The sequence below is a fragment of the Phyllosticta citriasiana genome (assembly GCF_038021145.1).
Source record: "Phyllosticta citriasiana strain CBS 120426 chromosome Unknown IWZ02scaffold_15, whole genome shotgun sequence".
Lineage (NCBI taxonomy): Eukaryota > Fungi > Ascomycota > Dothideomycetes > Botryosphaeriales > Phyllostictaceae > Phyllosticta > Phyllosticta citriasiana.
The window spans coordinates 96,475-118,922 of NW_027117292.1; the positions used below are offsets into that span (position 1 = coordinate 96,475).

At 53.2% G+C, this 22,448-nt stretch overlaps 8 protein-coding genes across 8 annotated transcripts; 3 read left to right on the plus strand and 5 right to left on the minus strand.

Moving 5' to 3' along the window:
• Positions 1-89: 89 nt before the first annotated feature.
• Positions 90-2,535, minus strand: IWZ02DRAFT_461564 (MBOAT family protein-like protein). The gene is made up of 5 exons (XM_066768222.1): positions 2,405-2,535; positions 2,299-2,343; positions 2,148-2,247; positions 1,077-2,095; positions 90-1,025 (listed from the first exon to the last, which is right to left on the minus strand). Exons 1-5 carry the CDS (start codon positions 2,424-2,426, stop codon positions 361-363), a joined length of 1,851 nt encoding a protein of 616 aa, XP_066618886.1. The 5' UTR covers positions 2,427-2,535; the 3' UTR covers positions 90-360.
• A 269-nt stretch (positions 2,536-2,804) lies between these two features.
• On the plus strand, positions 2,805-4,481 carry IWZ02DRAFT_384829 (cyclophilin-like domain-containing protein; the record flags this gene model as incomplete). The annotated part of the gene is made up of 1 exon (XM_066765361.1): positions 2,805-4,481. One exon carries the CDS (start codon positions 2,805-2,807, stop codon positions 4,479-4,481), a length of 1,677 nt encoding a protein of 558 aa, XP_066618887.1.
• A 56-nt stretch (positions 4,482-4,537) lies between these two features.
• On the minus strand, positions 4,538-5,546 carry IWZ02DRAFT_85169 (S-adenosyl-L-methionine-dependent methyltransferase). The gene has a single exon (XM_066771309.1). The coding sequence runs from the start codon at positions 5,463-5,465 to the stop codon at positions 4,593-4,595; it is 873 nt and encodes a 290-aa protein (XP_066618888.1). The 5' UTR covers positions 5,466-5,546; the 3' UTR covers positions 4,538-4,592.
• A 1,952-nt stretch (positions 5,547-7,498) lies between these two features.
• IWZ02DRAFT_385001 (uncharacterized protein) lies at positions 7,499-8,743 on the plus strand (the record flags this gene model as incomplete). Its single annotated transcript, XM_066765372.1, has 3 exons — positions 7,499-7,714; positions 7,955-8,299; positions 8,408-8,743. Coding segments are annotated over 3 exons (897 nt in total), but the record flags the coding sequence as incomplete, so codon positions are not given.
• Positions 8,744-10,251: 1,508 nt separating this feature from the next.
• IWZ02DRAFT_85179 (uncharacterized protein) lies at positions 10,252-10,929 on the minus strand. The gene is made up of 3 exons (XM_066771310.1): positions 10,796-10,929; positions 10,451-10,747; positions 10,252-10,362 (listed from the first exon to the last, which is right to left on the minus strand). Coding segments are annotated over exons 1-3 (336 nt in total). The 5' UTR covers positions 10,798-10,929; the 3' UTR covers positions 10,252-10,325.
• A 300-nt stretch (positions 10,930-11,229) lies between these two features.
• Positions 11,230-12,864, minus strand: IWZ02DRAFT_461572 (nucleoside phosphorylase domain-containing protein). Its single transcript, XM_066768223.1, has one exon. The coding sequence runs from the start codon at positions 12,750-12,752 to the stop codon at positions 11,718-11,720; it is 1,035 nt and encodes a 344-aa protein (XP_066618891.1). The 5' UTR covers positions 12,753-12,864; the 3' UTR covers positions 11,230-11,717.
• A 2,799-nt stretch (positions 12,865-15,663) lies between these two features.
• Positions 15,664-18,391, minus strand: IWZ02DRAFT_85206 (Gcd10p family-domain-containing protein). The gene is made up of 3 exons (XM_066771311.1): positions 18,282-18,391; positions 18,006-18,137; positions 15,664-17,912 (listed from the first exon to the last, which is right to left on the minus strand). The coding sequence occupies exons 2-3, from the start codon at positions 18,092-18,094 to the stop codon at positions 16,106-16,108; spliced, it is 1,896 nt and encodes a 631-aa protein (XP_066618892.1). The 5' UTR covers positions 18,095-18,137; positions 18,282-18,391; the 3' UTR covers positions 15,664-16,105.
• A 347-nt stretch (positions 18,392-18,738) lies between these two features.
• On the plus strand, positions 18,739-21,739 carry IWZ02DRAFT_85210 (uncharacterized protein). Its single transcript, XM_066771312.1, has one exon. The coding sequence runs from the start codon at positions 18,843-18,845 to the stop codon at positions 21,498-21,500; it is 2,658 nt and encodes an 885-aa protein (XP_066618893.1). The 5' UTR covers positions 18,739-18,842; the 3' UTR covers positions 21,501-21,739.
• The last annotated feature ends 709 nt before the right edge of the window (positions 21,740-22,448 follow it).

Below are 22,448 nucleotides of genomic sequence, written 5' to 3' on the forward strand. Positions count from 1 at the left end.
GCGCTCTCCATCTGCCTGCTACCTACGTACATTTCTCATGTGTGCCACGACCTTTTGTCACCAAGCTTCGCAAGACAAAGGAGAAGACGTCGAGGATTTGCCAATTGATACAGGCATTTGACATGATTATGTGGATGATTTGGCTATGCACAGGGCAAAAAAACAGACGATTGGACACACCAACCAACGCTCAACCAAAGACGACGAGACACCACTGATCAGTATACTGATCCACAGTCTCCCCTGACGTTCGACTGAACAAACGCTGGCAGAAAGCGAAGCGGAAAACATGGATATTAGCCAGCCTCGTCCACAACTTTCCTCCTCGCCATACTCCTCCAACCCTCCTCAAACCATCTACTACTTCTTTCCCTTCATCTTCTCCTCGACCCACTCCCTCACCTCCGCCACGCCAGGCGGTCCCTCGCCAGCCGCCTTCCTCCGCTGGATCTCGGCCTTGACCTCATCAATGGCATCCTGCATCTCCCTCTCCGGATCGTCGGGCAAGCCGAGATATGTCTCCTGCCTAGTGATGCCACCAAAGCTCTCGGTGCTGGTGTTGCGGCTGAGGCCCGGCTTGGCGCCCAGTGCCTCGCCGAGAATCTTCTCCTCGAGCAGGTCGTCGACCGTGAACGATGCCGGCATCGTCTTGCGCTGCTTTAGCTTCTCAGGAGAGAGGGCAGCACCGGCGCCGGAAGCGGTGGCACGTTCGGGTGCTTTGGCGCCAACGCCGGGACCGGCAGACTGGCCCTTTGCGGCACGTTGCTTGAGCTTCTTTTGCAGAATTGCTTTGCCGGGGCTGTTGAGGAAGCCAAAGCTGGCGGCCACGCCGACAATGGTGTAGAAGTAGACGCGCTTCCAGACGAGGAAGGAGTCGGAAAAGCTGAGAAGAATGAATGGCATGACGGTGTAGGAAAAGGAGAGCTGCGTAACGAGCCAGGTGAAGATGTCGTAGTAGATTTTGTTGGGTAGCGGGCGTTGGCCGTCGGGGGTGAGGAAAAAGGGACGGAGGAGACGACGTCCATCTGCAATCACGTTAATATGTGGACTTGTCAAGAGAATTGGTGGGAACTTGCGCTTTGCGATGGTTTGGAGGAAGCTTGCAAGGACAAAGGCCATGTAGTATCCAGGATAAAAGCCATGCCAAAAGGCCGAAGTCACAAATGTCGCCAGGGTTGCGCGGAAACCAGGCTTCTTCCCCTTAGGAGTGACGCGCAGATACATGTAGTTTTTGAGCCAGAGGTTGGTGTTGACGTTCCAATTACCCAAGTACGCATGGGTGTTTTGGGCCAGCTCGATTCCAAGAGGCTTGACGTTCTGGAGCCTATTCCAGTTGACGCGGCCAGTCTTGGGGTCAACTCCCTTGTACCCAATACCACTGAGTATGCATGATCCCTCGGTCAACAACCAGACTCCATAATACTTCATGCGAGTAGTCATGCCTAGCATGTGGAGCTGGAAGACGCGCTTGAGGAAGTTGTGTTTCATGTACTCTTCGCTAAGGAGCATTTCAGGGTAGTACCACGCCGAAAACTTGAGGAAAGAAAAGATCCAGATGAGTCCATAAATCGCCTTCCACGTAGCCGGCGTACCACTACGAGGAATCTTGCGATGCTTGCGGGTTGGAGGTGCATGTGTCGGATCAACCCCCGGAGGCAATTTGAACATGCTCGTGGTCAGCCACTGGCGGTAGTCGATGTAATCAAAAGCAGGGCCTGCGAAGAGTGACGGGAAGAAGAGCACGTATCCGGTATAGTCCATGAGGGACGGGAATTCGCGTATGGCACGCTCCTTTTGGTAGTCTGAGAGTTCGCTCTCAGGCAGCCGACCATCATGGACGTTCCAGCAAAAAGCAGTGAGCTTCATGACCAGGACCATTTGTGCTCCGGTAATGTCGACCGTCTGTGGCGCATTTCGGAATTGTCTGTCGAGGTGGTTGACTGACATGTGACCCATGAGGAAGACGAAGCCGATCCAAGGCATAAATGGGCCATCGATGTATTTTGCAATGGCGTATGCTCCTGCAGAACTAATGAAGAGCGTCCGCAGACCCGTCCAAAGGTCGAACAGGCCGACAAGGTAAAAGAGCGCGACCCTTTGCAACTCAGCACATGTCTCTCACACTTGCAGGTCTGGGAAAGACGCACGTTATTATAAAGAGATTCTTTTGCCATGGTTTCGAATCAGGTATGCGCTTGAGGACACCGGCAAGCGGATAGGAGAGTAGAAAAGATGCGATGAGCTTGACTGCAAGATTTAGCAGACACGCTCAGATTTGCAAGGGGTGGAGGGGCGTACGCTCGTCGGTGGAAGCTCCCAGCACGTTTGCAACGTACTCGAAAGCTAGGCCAGAGCAGTTAGTAGCTTTTCCGGCTAAGGGCGAAGCTTTGGAAGCTGTGCGTACGGAGGTTGATGTAGGGCAGCATGGTGGGGGTGGTGCAGCTGCTGAGGTTGTCAAAGAGGCTCAAGATTCACCGCATCCTGTGAGGTTTAAGAGAAAGAGAACCGGCGTGGTGAGAGTTTACTTCGTGTCCCACACGGCCAGTGACGTCCTCGCGCCGGGGCACGCACGGACATGGGCGGTGAATATTGTGACCGCGTTTCTTCGGAGAGTAACCGGTGTCGGCGGCCATGTTTATTCCCCGCCAAAGCCCTCCACGCTTTCGACTTCCTGCCTGTCCACACGCCGTCGCGCCCTCAACGCCAACCATCCAGTCCTACCGCGGGTCACCTCTCTCCACTCCTCGGACCAAGACCACCAGCGTCGACGCTCCGGCCCCGCGCCCGCCGCCCTCGCTGTCGCCATGTCTTCAGTCTACAACTTAGAGCCCCAACCTACGGCCAAGGTCATTTTGCACACCACCGCCGGAGACCTTGCCCTGGAGCTCTTCGCAAAACAGACCCCCGTCACGTCGCGTAACTTTCTACAGCTCTGTCTCGACGGCTACTATGACAACACCATATTCCACCGCCTGGTCCCGGGCTTTATTATTCAGGGTGGTGATCCGACGGGCACTGGCTCCGGCGGCGAGAGCAGCTACGATGGCGAGCCCTTTGCAGACGAGTTCCACTCCCGCCTCAAGTTCAACAGGCGAGGTCTCTTGGGTATGGCGAACACGGGCCAAAAGGACGACAATGGAAGCCAGTTCTTCTTGACTTTGGGGCCAACGCCGGATCTTACTGGCAAGAACACCATGTTTGGGCGCATCGAGGGCGACACCATCTACAATTTGATGAAGATGGGCGAGGCCGACCTGACTGAGGAAGAGGGCAGTGAAAGGCCGCTGTATCCCACCAAGATTACAAGCACAGAAATTGTGGTAAATTTCTTCGATGACATGGTAAAGCGGGTGCAGATTGCACAACCAGTGGCGCAGGAGAAGAAAGGTCCGAAGAAGACCAAGAGGAAGGCAGCCAAGCAGCTGCTCAGCTTTGGCGGCGACGAGGGGGATGACGCAGGCTTTGCGCCTGTGGCCAAGAAGCCCAAGTTCAACCCCAAGCTCGTCAGTGCAGAGGACGACACCAAAGTCTTTGCAGAGAAGGGAAATGCAAAGGCACCTGAACCAAAGCCCCCCAAACCAGCTCGAAAACCAAGCCCAGCGCCCGACGTGCCATCTGAAGAATCTACACGTAAAACACAAAAACAATCTCCCTCGCCCCCACCAAAGCCATCCGCGCCTGTCCAACCTCCGCGCCGCTCGTCCCGCTCCCCGTCCAGCTCAGACTCCGATTCCGAAGATGAACCTGCCCCAAGAGTGAACTCTGCCCTGGAGCGCACAAACGCTGAGATTGCGGCGCTCAAGGCAAGCATGAAACGCACAACTAATGCCCCCAAAGAAGCCCCCAAGAAAAAGTCTGCGTTGGAAGCCATGATTCCCGAGACGGCGACAAGGGGGCGCAAGCGGCGAGGTGGAGGAGCCAGTGACCCACGCGCAGACCAGCAAGCTTTGGACATTCTGAGTGCCTTTAGGAGCAAGCTTGCGAGCGCGCCGGAGAATTCAGCGCCTGAGCGAGACCAAAAGAAAGAAGAAGCACCTGATAAGAAACACAATTTGAGTGGCGACGTGGACGAGGACCCGGAGGCGACTTTGTGCGACTTGCACTTTATACCCAACTGCCAGTCGTGCAAGGCGTGGGATGACCCTGGTGCAGCGCAGGAAAATGAAGATGCCAACGACGTGGGATGGATGAACCACGCGCTAAGCTTTGAAAAGGATCGCCTTGGAAAGGACTTGGAATGGAAGAGGAAGAACGAAGAGGAGCTGGTCGTGATTGACCCAAGAGAAAAGGCAAAGGAGATTGTGGGAGAGAAGAAGGGTAGGAGAGACGGAGAGAGAGATAGGAGACATGGAGACAGAGAGAAAAGGGGTGACAGAGAAAAAGGTGGGCGACCCGAAAGGGAACGCGGCCGGCATGACAACTGGCGGAGCGATGGGAGAGATAGGGAGAATCGGCGCGAGAGAATCATGAGGAACCTGTAGGGCGGATAATGGTATGAAAACGACTGCCAACTCTTCCAAACCAACCAACAGTTCAAACATCGATGACAATATCGGTGATTGTCTGGTATCGAGGTCTAACTTTCAAAAACTTCAAGCCCAGTCTCTGCGGAAGAAAATGGCTTCTCCCTGAGTGTTGTTGTACCACGCGTCGTCCAGCTGGGCGAATTCCCTCCACGCCTTGGCCATACTCTCCAGCTCTTCTCTAGTGGTATACTTGCCATCCAGCGCCCTAGTCATAAACTCGCTCTCCGTTAGCCGCCTCGCCCACGTCTCACACCACTGGACCAAACTTTCCTTTTCAAAGAAAATGGACCCGGCCTGCACAATGATATCCTGCGGAGCGAACCCAGCCTTCATCCCCAACCGCTTCAAGCGCCTGCCGGTCATGGGCTCCGTTCGCTGATCGCGCGCCATGCGCATCCACAGCGCAAACCACACACCCAACGTCCTGCCGGGGCCCTGCTCGCTCTCGTCCGGGAACCAAATGTGCGCGTCGCCCTCGCGCACGGCAACGATGCCGCCGTTCGGCTTGGCCACGCGGCGCATCTCGCACAGCAAGCCCACCGGGTCCGCCACGTGCTGCACGACCTGGTGGGCGTGCACGACGTCAAAAGTGCCGTCGGCAAAGGGCAGCGCGAAGGCGTCTGCCATCTGGAAAGACACGTTCGTCACGCCCGAAGGGACTGCTGCTGCCAGCCGCTCGGCGAGGGCTATCACTTCCGGCGAGTAGTCGACGCCTGTCACGTGGCCTTCTGGCACGAAGGGCGCCAGCGTCGTCGTGATGCTGCCTGGCCCGCAGCCCACGTCGAGCACCTTGTGCGTGGGCTTGAGGTGGGGCAGGAGATAGGCGGCGCAGGACTGCGCCGTGCGGCGGCTGTGGGCGTCGACGACGGCCCGCGAGTGTCCTAGGAGGTAGACCTTGTTCGGCGGGGCTGGTTTGACGGGAGGACTCAGGTGGGCCATAATGTCGTTGTTGTTTTCGTTGCTGCAGATATGGGATGACAATATCTGCTGCGGGTGTGGCGTGAGGCTTTTTTTTTTTTTTTTTTCGAGTTCTCAAATCAGGCGAACTGGGGCGCGGAAGGTGGATGTGGAGAAGCCTATATAGGGAGCAATTTAGAGGAATTACTGAAAGTGAGGGTTGCGGAGTTGGAACCGCGACCCACGACTGGATCTATAATTGAACGATGGTTCCGATATTTCCGATGTGTCTTGATGTGGAGAAGAAGCTGCGAGGGCTGTGATATGGGAAACCTTGGACCGTTTATGGTGTTTGACTGCTTTATTTCCGGCAAGCATCGGGCGGGCGGCATTAAGCGAGACGGGAGTCTGCATGTACAATTGCGTCAGTGGTGTTGCCCCTCCACCCACTGGACTCTTCGACAGCGCTTCCGCGTCAAAGACGATTGTTGAGGGCTTAACAGTTGGACATTCGATGATTAGCGACGACTGCGCCACACCCTCGTCCAAAGGAAGTTGGCCGTGTGCCACGCGTCTGCCTGCACCCACGCATAGGTAACTTGGTCCCTGCAGACCCTGTCCGACGTCATGTCCTTCTTGCTGTACAAAAACCCCTCCAACCGCCAGGCAGACGACTTTTGATTTCCTCATCCCCTCATCTTTCTCCTTTCTTGGTTCTTAATCAAGGCTTTACCAAGATGGCCGACGACAAGCCCCAGGAACATGCCCAGCAACCCTATCAACCCTACCAACCTTATTCTTCGTCACAGAATTCGCCTCCGTCTGCGCCATCTTACCAGTCTTACAAGCCTTGTACGGCATCTGGATCTTCCCCATCGGAAGAGCAGAAAGAATCGGCATACTTGCCATACCGGCCAGCTCAGCAGGGTGCTCCAGACCGAAACGGCTCTCCCTCTGCATTCAAAGACGATAGTCAAGTCACAGAGGACCGGCATCGGCTTCCCGAGGCGCTCCAAGTGTCTGCGCCTCCTAAACGAAAAACTCCACTGCTGAAATCTGGAAACGAGGACTACCTGCCAGGAACCGAAAAGGCGCAGCCCGAACCCGAGAGCAAGGAGCAGTATCGGGCTTACTCTCCCGAGGCTCAGCAGCCTTCGGCGGCTCCCGAGAGAAGAGACTCGCCGGCCGAAAACGCAAGCAAGCACTACGAGCCAGATGTTGTACTGCAGTCCGAGCCCACACAGCAGCATCGGCCTTTTTCGCCCGAGGCCCAGCAAACATCGGCGCTTCCTGAGAGAAAAGACTCACCGGCTGAACATGCAAGCAAGTCTCACGAGCCAGCAGTTGCGCATGCGCAGTCTGAGCCTGAACAGCAGTATGGGCCGTTTTCACCAGAGGCCCAACATGTGCCAAGCACGGTGAATGATTCTGTACCCCAGATCGTCACTGCGCCTTCGGAGGTCCACGATAATTCTGCAGAGACAAGGGATGCGCAGCCGGAGCCAACTCAGCAGCACCAACCACAGAAAAATTCCATTCCTGCAGCTTCGACAGCATCAGATGATCCCGCGGATGGCATATACGACTTGCCCTCTGAAGTCCCCCCCGCGCTGCCACCAAAAGTCAAGGAGGATCCGCAAGAAAGCCATGCAGCTCCAGCAGTTTCTGAATTCCCACCTGATAACAAGACTGCAATTCAAGAGCCGCCCTCAGCGCCGTCGTACTCTGAATATCCACCGGACAACAAGAAGGCATTCGACGAGCCGACTTCGGTACCAGGACTTTCTGACTATCCACCTGATCGCAAAGATGCATCGGGGCCAAAAGAATCACCGCATGAGTTTGAAGAGCAGCCGCCGGCATATCACGAAATCCATCCACCTGTTCAGGACGGAGCCCAAGATGGTGCCTCGGAACCTATTAGGGAGTACTATCCACCTGACCTCAAGCATGCCGTGCCTGAGCCCGCAGAGTACGCTCAGTCGGAAGTGGAAACGCCTCCACCTTTTCCACCCCGACCAGCAGACTACCGCCCTCCGCTCCCTCCGCGCCGATCCTACCAAAAGGTCGAGGACGACGATCCCTCCAACCCTATTCACTACACACGCGACCCTCACAAGCTCATTGCCTACCTCATCCCATTTCCCAAGCCCAAGCTGAATAATGTGCCCGTCGAGAGCATCCCGGACCGCTTTCTCATCTACACGCCGCCACCGCCTCCACTCACCAAACCCGCCGAAAGTGAGAAGGAGGGCCGCGTGCACAAGGTGCAGCGCAAATGGCAAGAAGAGGTGCGCAACGCCAAAATGAGCACGGCAAAGGCTGCCAGCTGGCAGGGCATTCGCAGCAAAGCTACAAAGGGCATCGACTGGGCCATCAAGCAGACGACGAGCTCCAACCTCGACTTTGTCAATCGCATGACGGGATCTGCTACCAGCGAAAATGCCAACGCGCCAAAAGCTATCGAGGGCCATCCCGAGGATGCTTCCGCACCGGCCACCGCCACTGCGGACAGCACCGCCGCCGACAAGGAGAAAGACGGAGGCCCCAGCAAGGCCGTCCCCTTGACGCACCTGACGCTCGTGTACCCGTCGTCGCTTCCATACACGCCAGCAGAGCTGCGCCGCGAGTTCATCAGCAGCATGCTGCGCACAACGTCAAAAGCGCAGCGCGACTCGATCCTCGCCACGGGGCTCCTCCCCGTCAGCGTCGTCGTCGACACGCTCATCATGTTTGTCTGGCCGTTTGGCGGCCTTTTCGAGGCCGACACCGTCTGGGCCTACAGCTCGATCCGCGGCGCCAAGATTGCCCGCTCGACGACCAAGCGCTTGCAGGCGACGAGCGAGGCTGATGGCGTTGATGATGGCGCTGCCGCCGTCGACGCAGATGGCCATTTCCAAGTGTCGCCCGCCGACGTCAAAGACAAGGACAAGGATAAGGGCAAGGGCAAGGGCAAAGAAAAAGACAAACCCAAAACCAAGAAGAAGAACAACGACCAGGAGCCGACGCTCTCGCTGGAATTCAGGCCATCCTCACGCCTGTCGACGCTGCAGCGCTACCTGGCGCACCGCTGCCACGAGCGCAGCCCGGCCTTCTTCCCCTACCCGTCGGGCGCCTGCCCCACCGAGACCGAGGTCCTCGAGGCCATAGCGTGGGCTCCGAGTCAGGCCGGCGGCGCCACGCGCAACTGGGAGGACGAGCGGTGGGAGGTGGCCGAGGTCAAGGAGGACTTTAGGGGTATCATGAGTAAGGGTGCTCGCGAGTGGGAGAAGTGGTGTCGGTTGTTTGAGGAGGATCCTAAGAAGGCGGGGAAGAAATAGAGTGCGGGAGGTTGTGGGAGGTTTTTTGATTGGAGGCGGGTTTTGTCGTTCAGTTGGCGGATACCCTGTTGCTGAGCTGATTCTTTGGAGTACCAGTGTCTGATAAGTTTTGCTGCGCGATGTTGTGATCCATCTGTCTTTGTGAAATTCTTGTGTGCATTCTAATCGAATGCCCTCTCGTTGGACCGCTTCCAACACATCAATGCCCTTGACAATGTTAGTGGCAAGGTCCGCCGGCAGGCTGAGTCTCAGGCCTTTCTTTGCTAATGAGGAATTCGAGGAGATCTTTTCTTTGCCATTCTTCTGCGGCAGCCAAGGCATCATCTAGGCATATCTTTTGCAGGTGCTCAAAGGCCCTTCGAGGATTGCCCTTTCTGAGAGCTGTCTCGACACAAAAGGTCACCAGCTGCACATGTTTTCTGACATCAGCGCCCGAGGCAATCTATGCTTGACTCTGTTCAATGTAAGAACACTCAAATGCCGATAGAGCTTGAAATGGGTCAGCACCATGGTCGAGGAGAAATTCCAAAATCTGGTAGCATGTCGCTTTGGTGCAGCCCTCAACCAGTGGACTCTTGATAGAGGCGTTTCTGACCGGGCTACGTCGTTGACATCTGCACCCCACTTGATCAATCGTTTGATGCTCTCAATTTTCCCCCGGAAGCATAACAGGTGGAGAGGGCCCTCGCCGCAATCGTGCTTATTTGGGTCAGCGCCTCGTTGAAGGAGGACTCGACACTGTCGAATGCGTCATTTTCACGGTCGCAAAGGTCCTGAAGGGCAGTTATAGACCCCTTTGAGGCATTAACGTCCGCGCCCCAATCTATCAATGTCTTCATATGCTGAAGTCTGACCTCATCAACATCTATTTGTTCCCCATGCGAAGCATTGGCGTACGGGACCCAGTCAGTCTTCTTTGATACCGTAACTTGAAGCCGTCATTCTAAAGGATCCATGTATGTGCTCAAGCAGTCAACGTGGATGCAAAGCTCAGCGGCCCTGAAAGGTTCGGATCAGCGTCTGCTTCGAGAACGATTCCGATGGTGTTGATGGCGAAGTAAGTTGCACAATGGCAAACTATGTTGAGCGGAGGGCACACGATTTTGATATGAGCGGCGTTGAGGTCTACCCGCAAATTGCTTTGTAGTAAAAGCTTGAGCGTGCTTTCGGTGCAAGAGTGAGATCAAAGAAGTACAACTGCGGCGTGAACAATTTCAGCGGACTCATGTTCCAGGAATTCATGGTGAAGGTCATTCAAATCAAAACCCTCGCATGCCTCCTCAAAAACCGACTCGGACAAGGAGTACTCAAGTACCACGCAAAATACTCTTTGTTTCAGGAAGAATTGAGCTATGAGCTCTTCGTTTGCCTCTTTCAACCCCTCAAAATTGAAAAAGTCGTCCAGGACTTTCGATGTGCAAAAAAAAAAAAAAAAAAAATATGGATCAATGAATAAATATTTCTCTTCTCAATGGTCCGGGATGGAAATTTTATTTTCAAGATCATCGAGGCGATCGAAATCAGATAAGAGAAAAAGATTTTCACGACACTCGTCTTGGAGGATGCTTCGGAGAAGTTGGTGTCAAAAGGATTGTCTGTCGCGTGAGATTCGAGGAAGTCTTGAATCGAAGAGTGAGCAAAATAAGCTCTGAACGTTCATCAGGATCGTCATAATCCATTCTTGTGACAGGAATGGAAAGTACTGACGATATGGAATCGAAGTCTTTCATCACATTTCGTGATTGAAATGCATCCTCGAGGTTTGCGCAGCACGGATCGATTACCATAAAGTCAAGTGCCTCATCAACCGTGATGATGGAATCCGAATAAGTCATGAGCTGGAGAAGCTGGAAGACGCCTCTTTGGTGGCTACTCGGGACTTGTGACAGGCTCCTGATGTAATATATGTTCAGGTCGTTCGGCAGATTATTGAGAGCTTGTTCAACGGCGGATGCTAACGCGCACATCGCGATTTCCCCCAGCTGAAGGTCAGCTAGTCGAAACCTGCAAACGTCAGCGTTCTAAATTTATCCCTCTTTGTAGAAAACATACATGGCCCCCGCCTTTTGTGTGATTGTTGACGTTATCTTATCTTGAATATCAGGGCTTGCATGTCATCTTCAAAACTCCTTGCTCTCAAGCTTATCTTCAACAAATTTGCAAATGTCGCTCCTGGAATTGACATCGAGTGTTTTTATATGATCCAGTGGCAGCGTGCTTTCAATGTCTGACTGCTCGCTTCGACTGGTGACAAAGAATTTCAAGAAATTTGGCTGTTTCCCTCCTTCATTGGATCGATCACAGATCCAATCTAGGACCGGTCTCCGTGATTAGCTCCCCTAAGGACATTCATCTCGAGCATCCAGGATGATTTTGGTCTCACTGATGGTTGCAATTGCGTCTTTGAACATAAGCGTCAGCTTGTCGGTTGATGGTTGGGTGGTCGCAGATTTGTAGTCCACAAAGAGTTAGTAAACGATTTCCATGCTTGTGGATTGCAAGATCCAGAAAATAGCTATTGGACAAGAGAGCAAAGGAGTAAATCAAAAGATTGTTTTTTCAAATCTTGGAAATCGAAAAAGAAGATTAAGACTACGCACTCCCGATGCGGAAAGGGACGAGACAGCTTCTGCTTCTGTGAGAGCTTCAGGTCATTGATCGCAGATGCCACGAGGCAGGTCTTACCACACCCACTAGGTCCACGGAGCCATATGAAAGGAGGAGATGAATCGTACTTAAAAGAATGAAAAGCCAGATGCTGAAGCAACCAGTTTCCAGTCCGTGCATGGCGTAAAGGTAGGGCGCGGTTGTAGTTGGTGGACGGATCTGGCGCATTGAGCCACCTCTTGATGTCTTCTAACCTCTTCACATCGAGAAGCGTTTTTCCTGTCTTAAAAATTTTTCCTTCCGGCTAGGTCACGGAAGACGTTGTCGGCGAAAGGCAGGATTCTTTTTAGACTCAGCGCTTGGGGGACTAACATTGATTAAGCCCCTTCACAACTTCTCCGACAGCTTTGATGATTTCGACTTCCCTTGTCCCCAGATTTTGAAGAATCTCCTTAAAAAATGCGGCTGTAGTTATTGCAGCATATCGCTGCCATTTGTCGTTTTTATGTGAATCTGCGTAATCACTGACTCCTCTTACAACAAGGCAAGGGAAATCCTTCAGTCCAGCGGCCTCCATTTCAAAACATAGACAATCGAGGTTGTTTTCAGTTCGTAACGCCTGTGCAATAGAGTCCCGCACTGCGCCGCTCTTGATTATGCTGTCTCCAGAGACGATCATGCCGTAATGGATCCGTGGCTGCTTCGGGTCCATTCGTTCCTTCCGGATGAGTGTGTGTTCTTTTCGACAATCGTTGCATTTAGTGCCGCCGACATGCTCATAATCCGACCGAAATAGATGATCATTTTCTGCTCCCTGGAATGAGTATCCTGGAGTTGATCTTTTCAGCTTCGGGTATTTCTGGAAGACTTCCTCTATGAGCGCAGGTATTTTGGTATCCTGTCCTTCGTGCTTTGCTTGTAAGGATTGGACTCCAGCCAGGAGCTTTTTAGGTGGTTTTGCAAGAATTCTAGTCCGTTTGAAACCTTGACTTGTGAGCTTTCCGAGCTTATATTGAACAGTCCCTCCACTCGTCCCTCCGGGTATACCGACGACGATGTCCCCAAGTCGTACGTCTTGTTCTGCGTCCAGATTTGGTACCACTCCGCCAATGCCGACGAAAAGACCGAAACGTATATGCGGAAAGGTCTTCGCCATCTGAGTTGCTGTGGTTGCTGCCGAAACTTTTTCCATGGACTTTCGCGGCAGCGCCGCGATCACCACATTGTGGGATCCGATCCGACTAGATTGGTAGTTGTTGTCATCAGAGACTACATTCAAGTCTTGCGGATAGTCATGCCTCTCATCAAGCATCGCGTTGATAGCTGTCAGTTCAATGGCAAGCGCAGTGATTAGTCCGATCGAGTATTGGTTGCATGTTCGAAATGGCCGCTTCGAAGACATTCCTCCCCGCGAGGAAGTAGGTTTGCGAGCCTACGATCCCCAGATTTGACGCGGGCGTAGGTATCGAAGGACGCGGTGACAAGTTGGACAAAGAGTCGTAAGTTGATGACAGCCTCCCGAAGAAAGAAGGCAGAGAGGATTTTAGATCTCGTTGGAATCTGAGTGGTGTCCATGGCAAGGCTGAAGACTTGTTCACATGACGCTGCAAGAACATTTTGTCAGCCAAATGTGGAGGTGTATTATCCTCCCAACTAGATTGAAGCCATCGCTCCCAAATTCAGCTACTGATAGGACTTATGGCATGGTGACCTGCCAGTGGGTTGAATTGTAACGCTGCGGAAAGCAAAAGGAATTGTGGAAAAATGTTCCCTTAGCCCGCCGCTAAAATTCGAGGATTGGTTGAATAATTTTGCTTTCATGGCGAGCTGAGTTGCCTGCAACCCTAATTATCGTGCAGAGGCAAGGCTGAACAAGACTCGGCCCCCAAGCCAGGGAATGCCTCGCTTCGAGGACAGCTCTCCCATGAACCGCAACAGCTTGACGTGATGAACTCAACTTCGATCTCGAAAGCCGAAGCAGCTTTCCCGAGCGCAACTCCGAATGATCACAGCGGAAGGATTTTGCTGCATGCGTGCCTAGTTCTAGGTGATCTGTTTCCAGGTGCTATGTCTCATGACTGAATGAAAAGTTGTATGTTCTGTCGTTAAAAAGAGAAGCAGGGCATATTCGTAGGTTTAGATGAAGGGGATAACCAACACCATTGGTTCTCCTGTTCAATCCAGTATTTGAACCTGAGCAGAAAATCGACAATGCGTGTATACCTAACACTACACACTTGGACCCTCAACGCCGTATTGTGGACGGCATGTCTTGTTCTTAAAAAGAGCAAAGAGACGATTTTAGGATACAACTATGATTGGGAGGCTGGATTCCAGGTGCTTCCTGTTGTCCCACACGCCTAAAGGACGGCTAATCAACAATTATTGCTAGCAGCTCATGAAGCTTCGAATATATCAACGGCACTTCGTTCAAAAAAATCTCAACTTCAAAATATGTTAAGGAAATTACTTCAGAATCACTTTCTAATTCACTTTCACATTCAACTCTAGCTTTGACGCGAGCATCGGGTTCAGTTACTTACACCTCTGGAAGGTTGTTTACGGCATGAGTCTTAAGCAATTTTTCCCAGATAGAGCTGTTGCACATGCTCACTTAAATCTAATGTGGAGCATCGGCCAGCTTTGTGGATTTTCATGGGAAGATAGAACTGAAAAGTTTCACTGCTGTTGATGTCCGACAGTCTTGACTGTGTTTCAACCATGTGACTAAGTCCTAAGTCTTCTTGCGTGATCTAGTGCCCTGTATCGGGAGTGTTCTTAATTTGAGAGTCTCTTCTTCTCCTGGAGCCACCAGCGGTGACGTATTCGAATGAAATCTAGAGACGTTTAGATTTGCCCCGACATCAAAAACATTTTTCGAATCTCGTTACCTGGGTCGCACGAGCAACAGGCGACGATGAGCGGGGCCAAGACGAGCAGAGAACGGAATCAATTAACGTCTGCTTCTTGGCGGAGTAGGCATCTAAGCGTTCTCTTAAATCCAAAGTAAATGCAAATTGCTAACAGAAAGGCAGGTACCTCCTTTTAGTCCTCTACTATTAGTATAAGATTAAACTTGTTCTAAACTCCTATAACATGTTACTAGTAAAATTGGGATTTAACTATACGAGCATGATAGGACTAATTAGCGCTAAAATAACTTAAAGCAGGAGTTATTAATGTGTGTCATCTAAGGCCTTAGTAGAGGACTTCGCTATAAGTACTAGCTCTACTACTTTTAAGAGAGGGAATTTTTCCGTAATTTCGTTAGAAGGAAAAGACGTTTTGTCTCTAAGGACTTCCTGAATTGAGAGCAAGTAAAATAGTGAATTCTAGGGGTGGAAGGGTCTTGCCTGACATTATGTGTCATCCACTCTTCCGGACTGCACCCATCACAGGTCTCATCACCTCGATGATCGTAACCTGGCATGAAGAAGCTATTTTCCACACCTTAGTATTCATAGTTATACTCTGTCGTGCCCAGTCCCTCAGTAGTTTATGATGATGCTCGGAATTTAGATGCGTGTGCGCTTGAGCCTATGCCTTCTTTTCATCGTTGTAGCTGCGACGAGGAGAGGTTCGGGCAGCTTGTTAAGAGATCCAATACGCCGAAATCCTTAGATGGTCATTTTTCCAATGTCGTACTGCACAACCCCGTCAGTCTGTCCCTGGGGGGTGCTAACAATAATGTCTCCATATCATGTTCGGGGCCCGGAACACGGCACCCAATTCCAACCATCAAACCGAATCGAATTGAGGGAACGTTTACAATCAACTCGGACACGGTCTTTGCAGCGGAGACCTTGCCAGTCATCCCCTCGTCAATGCAGGCAATAATAACATTGTGTCCAGCGATTTCACCCTATTCGTAGGACCTGAGATGGGTGCTGTCCTGAGGAGGATTGTGCAAACTATCTAGGACGGCTGACACTGCCGTCGACTCGATTTCAAGAGCTGTGATTATGGCGACTGTGAACTCATCGCGGCTCTCCAGAGACCTTGGTCCCGGCACTTTGTCTGTTCTAAGAGGATCTGCTTGGGGACGAGAACGGATGTTGGAAGGCAGAGCGAGGTCTAAATTCGTGTGAAAGGCTGAGGCCCAAGGAGAGAACACTCCGTTTTCAGCCCCCGATCGCGCGTCGCGCATGACCACGTACAGGTAGCGGGGCACAGGGCTGACTTATCAGCCTCAGTCTTGCTGTGAATTTGGTAATCGTCTCAATCATGGGGCGCGACTTCCTTTCTGGCTCTGGTGCCACTTACACCTGGGCCGTATGCTGTCTCGACAACTGCATTACTGTCTTCTCGGCACGTCAGTGTGGCAGATATCTGCTTTGGGACCTAGATGTGGTGGGCTGTAATCGTACACATAAAGCGTGGTGAGAAGCTGCCTAGGCACTGTGACTTTTGCGAGGTCGATTTGTCCGTGTAGGTTTGGGCGATGTTGGACTAGATGGTCAAGATCTGGACTCAGCGTTGTCAGAGTGGAGGTAAGGAAACGGAGTAGCTCGCCGCCCTGAGAACGTGACGCTAGACTTTGAAAAGAAAATGAAAACAAGGAATGATGTGGACGTGTGATTAAAAGGAGCCAAATATGTCAATTCGTGCCACCAAAAAAGCCAAGGCCAGAGCAAATGTCGGCCACAACACACAGCCATGCGATGGGGAATATGGGGAGTAATTGCAAAAGGTCCACCAACGCCATGTATGATCCAAAAATGAGCCGATCCCAATCATGACTCTACCTTTTACCTCTCATGCGTTGGCCTTTGGTGCGCTCTCGCCCTCCGGCTGCTCACCATCGACCTTTGTCTTCTTGGCCTCCTTTTCTCCTTCCGTCTGGCCATCGGCCTTTTCTGCCGTCTTCCTCTTCTTGCCAAAGTTGCCTCTTGCTGCTATGGGGCCCTCTGCTGGCAGTACTCGCGTCCCCGTGAAGACGAAGCCCTCAGCGCCACCCTTGCTCGTCATGAGCGGATGCGTGCGACCCGGCAACACTTGCCATGCTCGGACACGACTTGTCTGCAGCATCGGCGCAAGTAGGAGAGTCGGATTGACGGGAAAGTCCTCGTCAAATACGCGCTTCTCCTCCTCTGTCGCAGTGTCAGGGCTATACGGCTTGTCGGAGTTGATTGTGCGTTGGATGAATGCGGCTTTGCGTTCGCGAGAGTAATAATCCATGACTTCGGAAAGAGGCTCGATAGTCGGGCTGTACGCGACGACCTGAGCGCCGCCGCGCAAAAGGGGCACAGTGTGCCTGAGCACGCTGGTCGGGCTCATCCACGATGCGACAATCAGCCCGTCAAAGCCACCACCTCGCGTCTCGGCAATCACGCGCCGGATGCGCTCCCACCTGCGGCGTTTGCGGTAGTAGGTCCCGCGCTTGCCAGACTTCCATGTTGCGAGGACTTCTGGTGCTACGATTTCGGGCTCTTCGTATGATACGTCGGCGGTAGGATCGAGGAGTTGGAGCCAAGAAATGGTCTTGAGGTTCGTGTGAAGTGGATGTGTGGGGGATTGCGCGGGAGATGAGGCGTCGTAGTTGAAGTACTTGAGGAGGCCAAGATTGGGCTGCGCCGCCGAATGGAGTAGCGTGATGCTGTTCGTGGTAGCTGATTGGGCAGGAATGATGTTGTGATGTGCTTTTGACGTTTTGGGCTTTGTTGATTTGGCGTCGCCATTTGGAGTTTCCTGTTTTGAGTCTGCGGTTTCGGAGTTCGCATCCAGAGCCTCTGGTTGATCCTGTGCAGACTCGTTCTCTGCCGGCGCGTCCGGCATATCCTCGTCGCTGCGCTTGTCCTCTTCTTCCTCTGAAAACTCGCCATCCTCCTCTTCTGAAGGATACAGGATTCCCATCTTTTCGGCCAGAGAGGCAACAATGAGCCCTCCCGTCTCATCCACTACCAGCCATCTTCCGCCTCCTATCATAGCGCCATCCCCAAGCTCGACCGGTGTGCTCGCGCCTCCGTAGTGAACATTGCCCCATGCGCCGATAAGACCAAGCATCTCTTCCCTCGCCTCCATGATTCTGTGAGCCTCCCTTTCTAGCATGACCTCGGTCAGCATGCCCACATCCATTGGCAATACTTCGAACCTCTTGAGGTACTTCTTGCTCTTTCGCAGGGTGTACTTGGCAAGACTGAAGCTCGTCTTTTCGTCCAAAGCTTTGTGTGCTGCCATGATCTTCTTGATAATGTCCATGCCAGAGCTGGTTCCGGCCTTTTTGAGTTCCTCAATCTCCTCCATGGATAGCGCTTGTCGGCTCGGGTCGTCGATGGTCAAGCGATTTGAGCGCATCAAAACCGAACCATCTTCGGCGACAATATCGAACTCGACGCCGCCATTTTCACCCTCGTTTGTTGGGGCAGTTGGCGTTGCGCCTCCGGGTTGCGCCTCCGATTCCTCGGACTTGATGACTTCGTCGTGCAGCTCAGAGGCGGATACGACGCGCAGTTCAATCTTGTCCTTTCCATCCTCACGATCCAGGATTTCGTACGTTAGGTTGTAGGGCCGGCCAAGGAGTTGGCTTGCAGGGAAGCTTCCGAATTTCCCGATGGAAATGGTGCTGCCTGAAGGTCAGCGCTTGGGTGTTGGGGAAGCCGACTGTGGCTGGTCATGGAGCGGGAGCGACGGCTCACTCGAATTGACAGAGACCTACGTGTTTGGAGCGATTTCGACGACTTTGAGAAGGCCTGAGGGGAGGCGCAGCACAATGTGGGTGTGCGGGCGGATGTGAGAGTGGACCATGGCGGAGGTGCCGAGGGAACGGATGGAGTGGTTGGAATTGTGGCTTGGAAGTGTATGATTAGATCAAACCATGGCCCTAAGAACAGTGGGGCGGGTGGAGCTGAAGGGTTGTGAAGAATGATGATGGAAATGTTTGGTGGATGGGCAGAATTACATAGAAAAGTTGGGCGGTGAGCAGTGATCGTACCTAGTGCACGGACGCTCGACTTTTGTGCTTGTAGTGGCGGTGCACCGCCACTGGCAGATTCCCGGGAGACATGGTGCTGACAAGGTGCTGACATTGGTTGAGAATGACTGGGCCTCACGTTCAGGTGCAGCGAGACTCCAGAGTCATTGAAGCCTTTTAAGAGAGTCGCTGCATGTCTCCATCTTTGTGAAGCGACACGGCTTCAGCAACAAGTTGTCAAACACCAAAACTTGGCCGTTGACAACATCGGGCAGAACCATGTGGCTGTGCAGGCTAAGCGGCTCCGCGTCATCGCCTTTGCCGGCAGCCAACCACCACCATCTGAGCCCACGTACCTCTCGACGCAAACTTAAGCCGTCGGCTCCTCTCACGCCTGTGTCGCCTCTTCCTCCTCTATCACCTCTCCTTGCCACCGAGTCACTCTCCGACTTCTCTATCCTTTGTCGCATTCCAAAAATACCCAACCCGGACCCGCGCCGCAGACAGCCCGTCAGCTCCGTGGCTGCCTGCATACTACTTTGCCAATCTTGAATCATTCCTTTACTCTGTTTGGACAGCCACATGGTCCGGAAACCAGATCTCGTCCCAGTGCCCCTCTCCCAGGCCATGCATAATCCACCCTACCCCACCACGCCTCCAGACGAGCATCCTCCCCCACTCTCGTCTCCCTACGATGCCTCGGCCTACCAATTCGTCAATCACGAAGACGCTCGCCCGACCGGCTCGAGATCAAACTCTTCTGCGAGTGAGACTTCGGACTGGGAGGAGCCTGGAGACTCGGATGACGAGGTCCCCGCTCCATTGAAGGTCGGCGCTGGCAGGCGGCAGTCCAGTATAGCGGCCAACAAGGATGCTACTCTGCCAGCGCCATTGAGAGTTGGTCCACCGAGCGGGAGTCCAGTACCCAGGATCTCCGTCGAGGACCAAGACCGACCACCTCTTCCTGAAGTCAAGACACCTGAACCCGACGCCAAGAAAGAAGAACCCCCCAAGAGCGAGGATTCGCCAAAGAAGGACGAATCGCCCTCGATCCAACACCGACCTACAATACCGCTTCAGTCGCAGAATCCGTATTTGCGCCTTCAGACAACTGGACAAAGCAACGATGATGGAGAGAGGAAGCCGTTTTGGGAAGGGTCTGCTGCGGCCGAAGTACAACAAGAGCCGGTGGAAATGCCGTTGGACAACAGCACGCCGATAGACGCGTTTTCAAGAATGTCTCTTGGTGAGCAGAAGCCTCAAGGACAAGAATCGCTTTTGTTGGACGCTCCTGTCGAGGAAGAGCGTGGACACGGAAATCAAATATTGGGAACACAAGGTGAAAGCAGCGAAGCAGCGGCAACGTCTTTGGAAACCAAAGCAGAACCGGAGGCAAGAACCGCCCCTGTCGCGCCGCCAGCAGAAGAAAAGGAAATACCACCGGCATTGCCACCGCGTAGAGCGCCAGACGACATTCCTCCTCCAAAGCCGGCACGCCCGCAAGAAGCAAGTCCGACTGCTGAGACCCCTTCGAGCCAACAATCAAGGCAAAGAAGAGAGCACTACTCGATCAGACATGTCCGTTGGCTCGACTCGCGAACAAACAAACTGCGCCACGCTCCCGTCCTGACCCAAAATGCTAACGGTCCTTGTCCTTTGCTTGCGCTGGTCAATGCGCTCATTCTCAATGCGCCAGAGGGTCGGCAGACGCCACTCATGGAAACACTTGAGAATCGGGAAACAGTCAGCCTTGGCCTGCTCTTGGACGCCGTGTTTGAGGAATTGATGTCCGGCCCTAATAGTGCCGCGGCTCAGAGTCTCCCAGACGTTGGCGATTTGTATGCCTTTCTTCTTGCACTCCACACTGGAATGAATGTCAACCCCCGATTCGTAACATCAGATTCTTCAGGGGCTGGCGATTTCGAACAAACGCGAGAGATGCGCCTTTACAGCACGTTTGGCGTTCCTCTCATCCATGGATGGCTACCTCCTCGGGACTCTAGGGCCTACTCCGCGTTCGACCGACGTGCAAAGACATACGAAGATGCGCAAAATGTCCAGTTCCATAAGGAAGAGCTTGACGCCAAGCTCACTTCAACCGGGCTTTCGGAGGAAGAGCAGGCGCTTTACGAAGATCTTTTGACAATCGAGGACTTCTTCCGAAGCTACTCGACGCAGTTGACGGATCATGGTCTTGAGGTCATGAGGAAAACCTTGAAGTCGGGCCAAATTGCCATCTTATTCCGCAACGACCATTTTTCCACCGTTTACAAGCATCCCAAAACTGGAAGGATTCTTTCGCTCGTCACGGATGCCGGATATGCAAGCCACGAGGAGATTGTGTGGGAGAGTCTTGTTGATGTAAAGGGGCAGGGGTCGGAGCTCTTCTCTGGCGATTTCAGACCCGTCTCGCACGGCCAACAAGGTGACAAATCGACAGAAGAGCTTCGCAATGACCCTGTTGTGGATGACGACAGCGGCTGGCAACCTGTCCAGCATCGAAGACGGCATACCGGTGGTGCCGGCAACATTCATACCGACGCCGGTGTCACCTCTCCCCAGGAATCTGGCACCCTTGACTCCTCGGGGCAGGTTAAGAGCTCCCGCACCGAGCAAGAAGATGCCGACCTTGCCCTCGCACTGCAACTTCAAGAGGAAGAAGAGGACCGACACCGTCGCGAGACAGAGGCACGAAGACGACGCGAAAACGAGCTCTCGCAGTCCTTCCTCGGCAACGAAGCTTCGCGCAACAACCAGCGATCCGCTTCCGGCTCCAATCCAAACCCCTCGCGCATAATGGATACGATCCGGAACAACGATATTCGTCCGCTCATCCCGCCCCGTCGCACCGGCCCGCAACAAGCCCAAACCACGCACCGCCCGGCCGATGACGGCGATGAACCGCCGCCGCCAACCTACGAACAGGCGCAAAACTCGCCCGTCTACAACCCGCCCTCAGGTCTGCCCAATCCACCCAGCAACCCAGCTGCCGCGCGCCACGGCCGCGGCCAGTCGGCGTACGCGTCCACGTCGCAGAGCTACTACCTCGGCGGCGAGGGTCGTGGGTCTGGCAGGGGTCGCGGCGCAAATGTGGCGGCGAGGGGCAGAGGCCGAAGACAGACGACTGGGCCTGGCGGCGCGGCTGGCGGGCGTCTGATTGATCGCATACCCGATGGCCATGGGACGGGGGCGCAGGCAGGCGAGGTCGGCGAAGGCAAAGACAAGTGCTGTGTAATGTAGTCGCGGCAGCGAGGTGGTGGAAGGATGTTATCGATTCGAGTTTCTTTGGCGTGGCGCGGTGTATTGAGTGGCGAGCGCAAATCTGGCGTTTGGGCGACATTTTCGCAGCAGCAGCAGCAGCTTGCTCTCCATCTCTACCGTCTTTACTGCGAGCAAGCAAGATAGCACAGGAGCACAGGACCACTTACATACTTGCAGTTCAGTACAGGCGGCCAATCGGTCGGTAAAGGGTTTACAGAAACGGGGATTCAGACATGGTTATGGATACGGAAGGACGGACTGGCAGACGTACAGACTTCGATTCGGACTAACCCCTTTTCAATACCTACCTCTTGCTTACTACTTACTCTACATAATCTTGTAATACCCTGTCTCCCTACTGTTGGTCTACTGACTATCGGAGGAAGCTATTTATGTATATAGTTGATAGGACAACGAAGTAAAGAAAGAAGACATTGACTTGCACAGCGACAGTCAATTATGAATTAAGCACGTGAGGAGACACTCGCCCTTGCACAAGGAACTGGGGAAAGATGATAGTTGCAATGCGCCCTACCGGCGCGGATGCGTGTGCCTCGTGGTCTGCGGCGTCTCGCTCTTCAAGTATATGAACCCAGCCGACAGGTCTCTAGAAAGCGAAAATTCGCAAATCGACAAAGCCATCCCTGTTGCACAAGTACAGCACTAAAGGAACGGGGACCGTCGCAAAAACACTTCTCGGTGAAGTAAACGGACTTTGGTTTAGTTTGCCTGGGAGGCTCGCTCTTCACAACATCACGAAAAATTGAAGGTTTCAGGTAGGAAACACATTTTCCGGAAACGCTGTCATTCACTATGATGACATGATGAAGAGCTCCAAGAAGAATATATAGTCGCAGAGATCAACGTGCGTAAGAAAGTGATGCAAGCTAGAAAGACTGAGAGTTCCTAACTTATAACTAAGAAACG

Bases quoted from the DNA above. Each gene is read 5' to 3' on its own strand.
- IWZ02DRAFT_461564 (XM_066768222.1), bottom strand. From the start codon at position 2,426: ATGCTGCCCTACATCAACCTCC. The intron at 2,248-2,298 runs GTACGCCCCTCC...TAAATCTTGCAG, and splicing joins GGGAGCTTCCACCGACGAGC to TCAAGCTCATCGCATCTTTT. The intron at 1,026-1,076 runs GCAAGTTCCCAC...ACGTGATTGCAG, and splicing joins CCTCCAAACCATCGCAAAGC to ATGGACGTCGTCTCCTCCGT.
- IWZ02DRAFT_85169 (XM_066771309.1), bottom strand. From the start codon at position 5,465: ATGGCCCACCTGAGTCCTCCCGTCAAACCAGCCCCGCCGAACAAGGTC.
- IWZ02DRAFT_85179 (XM_066771310.1), bottom strand. The intron at 10,363-10,450 runs GTCAGTACTTTC...CTTCGATTCAAG, and splicing joins AAAGACTTCGATTCCATATC to ACTTCCTCGAATCTCACGCG.
- IWZ02DRAFT_461572 (XM_066768223.1), bottom strand. From the start codon at position 12,752: ATGTCTTCGAAGCGGCCATTTCGAACATGCAACCAATACTCGATCGGA.
- IWZ02DRAFT_85206 (XM_066771311.1), bottom strand. From the start codon at position 18,094: ATGGTCCACTCTCACATCCGCCCGCACACCCACATTGTGCTGCGCCTC. The intron at 17,913-18,005 runs GTAGGTCTCTGT...ACCTTCAGGCAG, and splicing joins GTCGAAATCGCTCCAAACAC to CACCATTTCCATCGGGAAAT.
- IWZ02DRAFT_85210 (XM_066771312.1), top strand. From the start codon at position 18,843: ATGGTCCGGAAACCAGATCTCGTCCCAGTGCCCCTCTCCCAGGCCATG.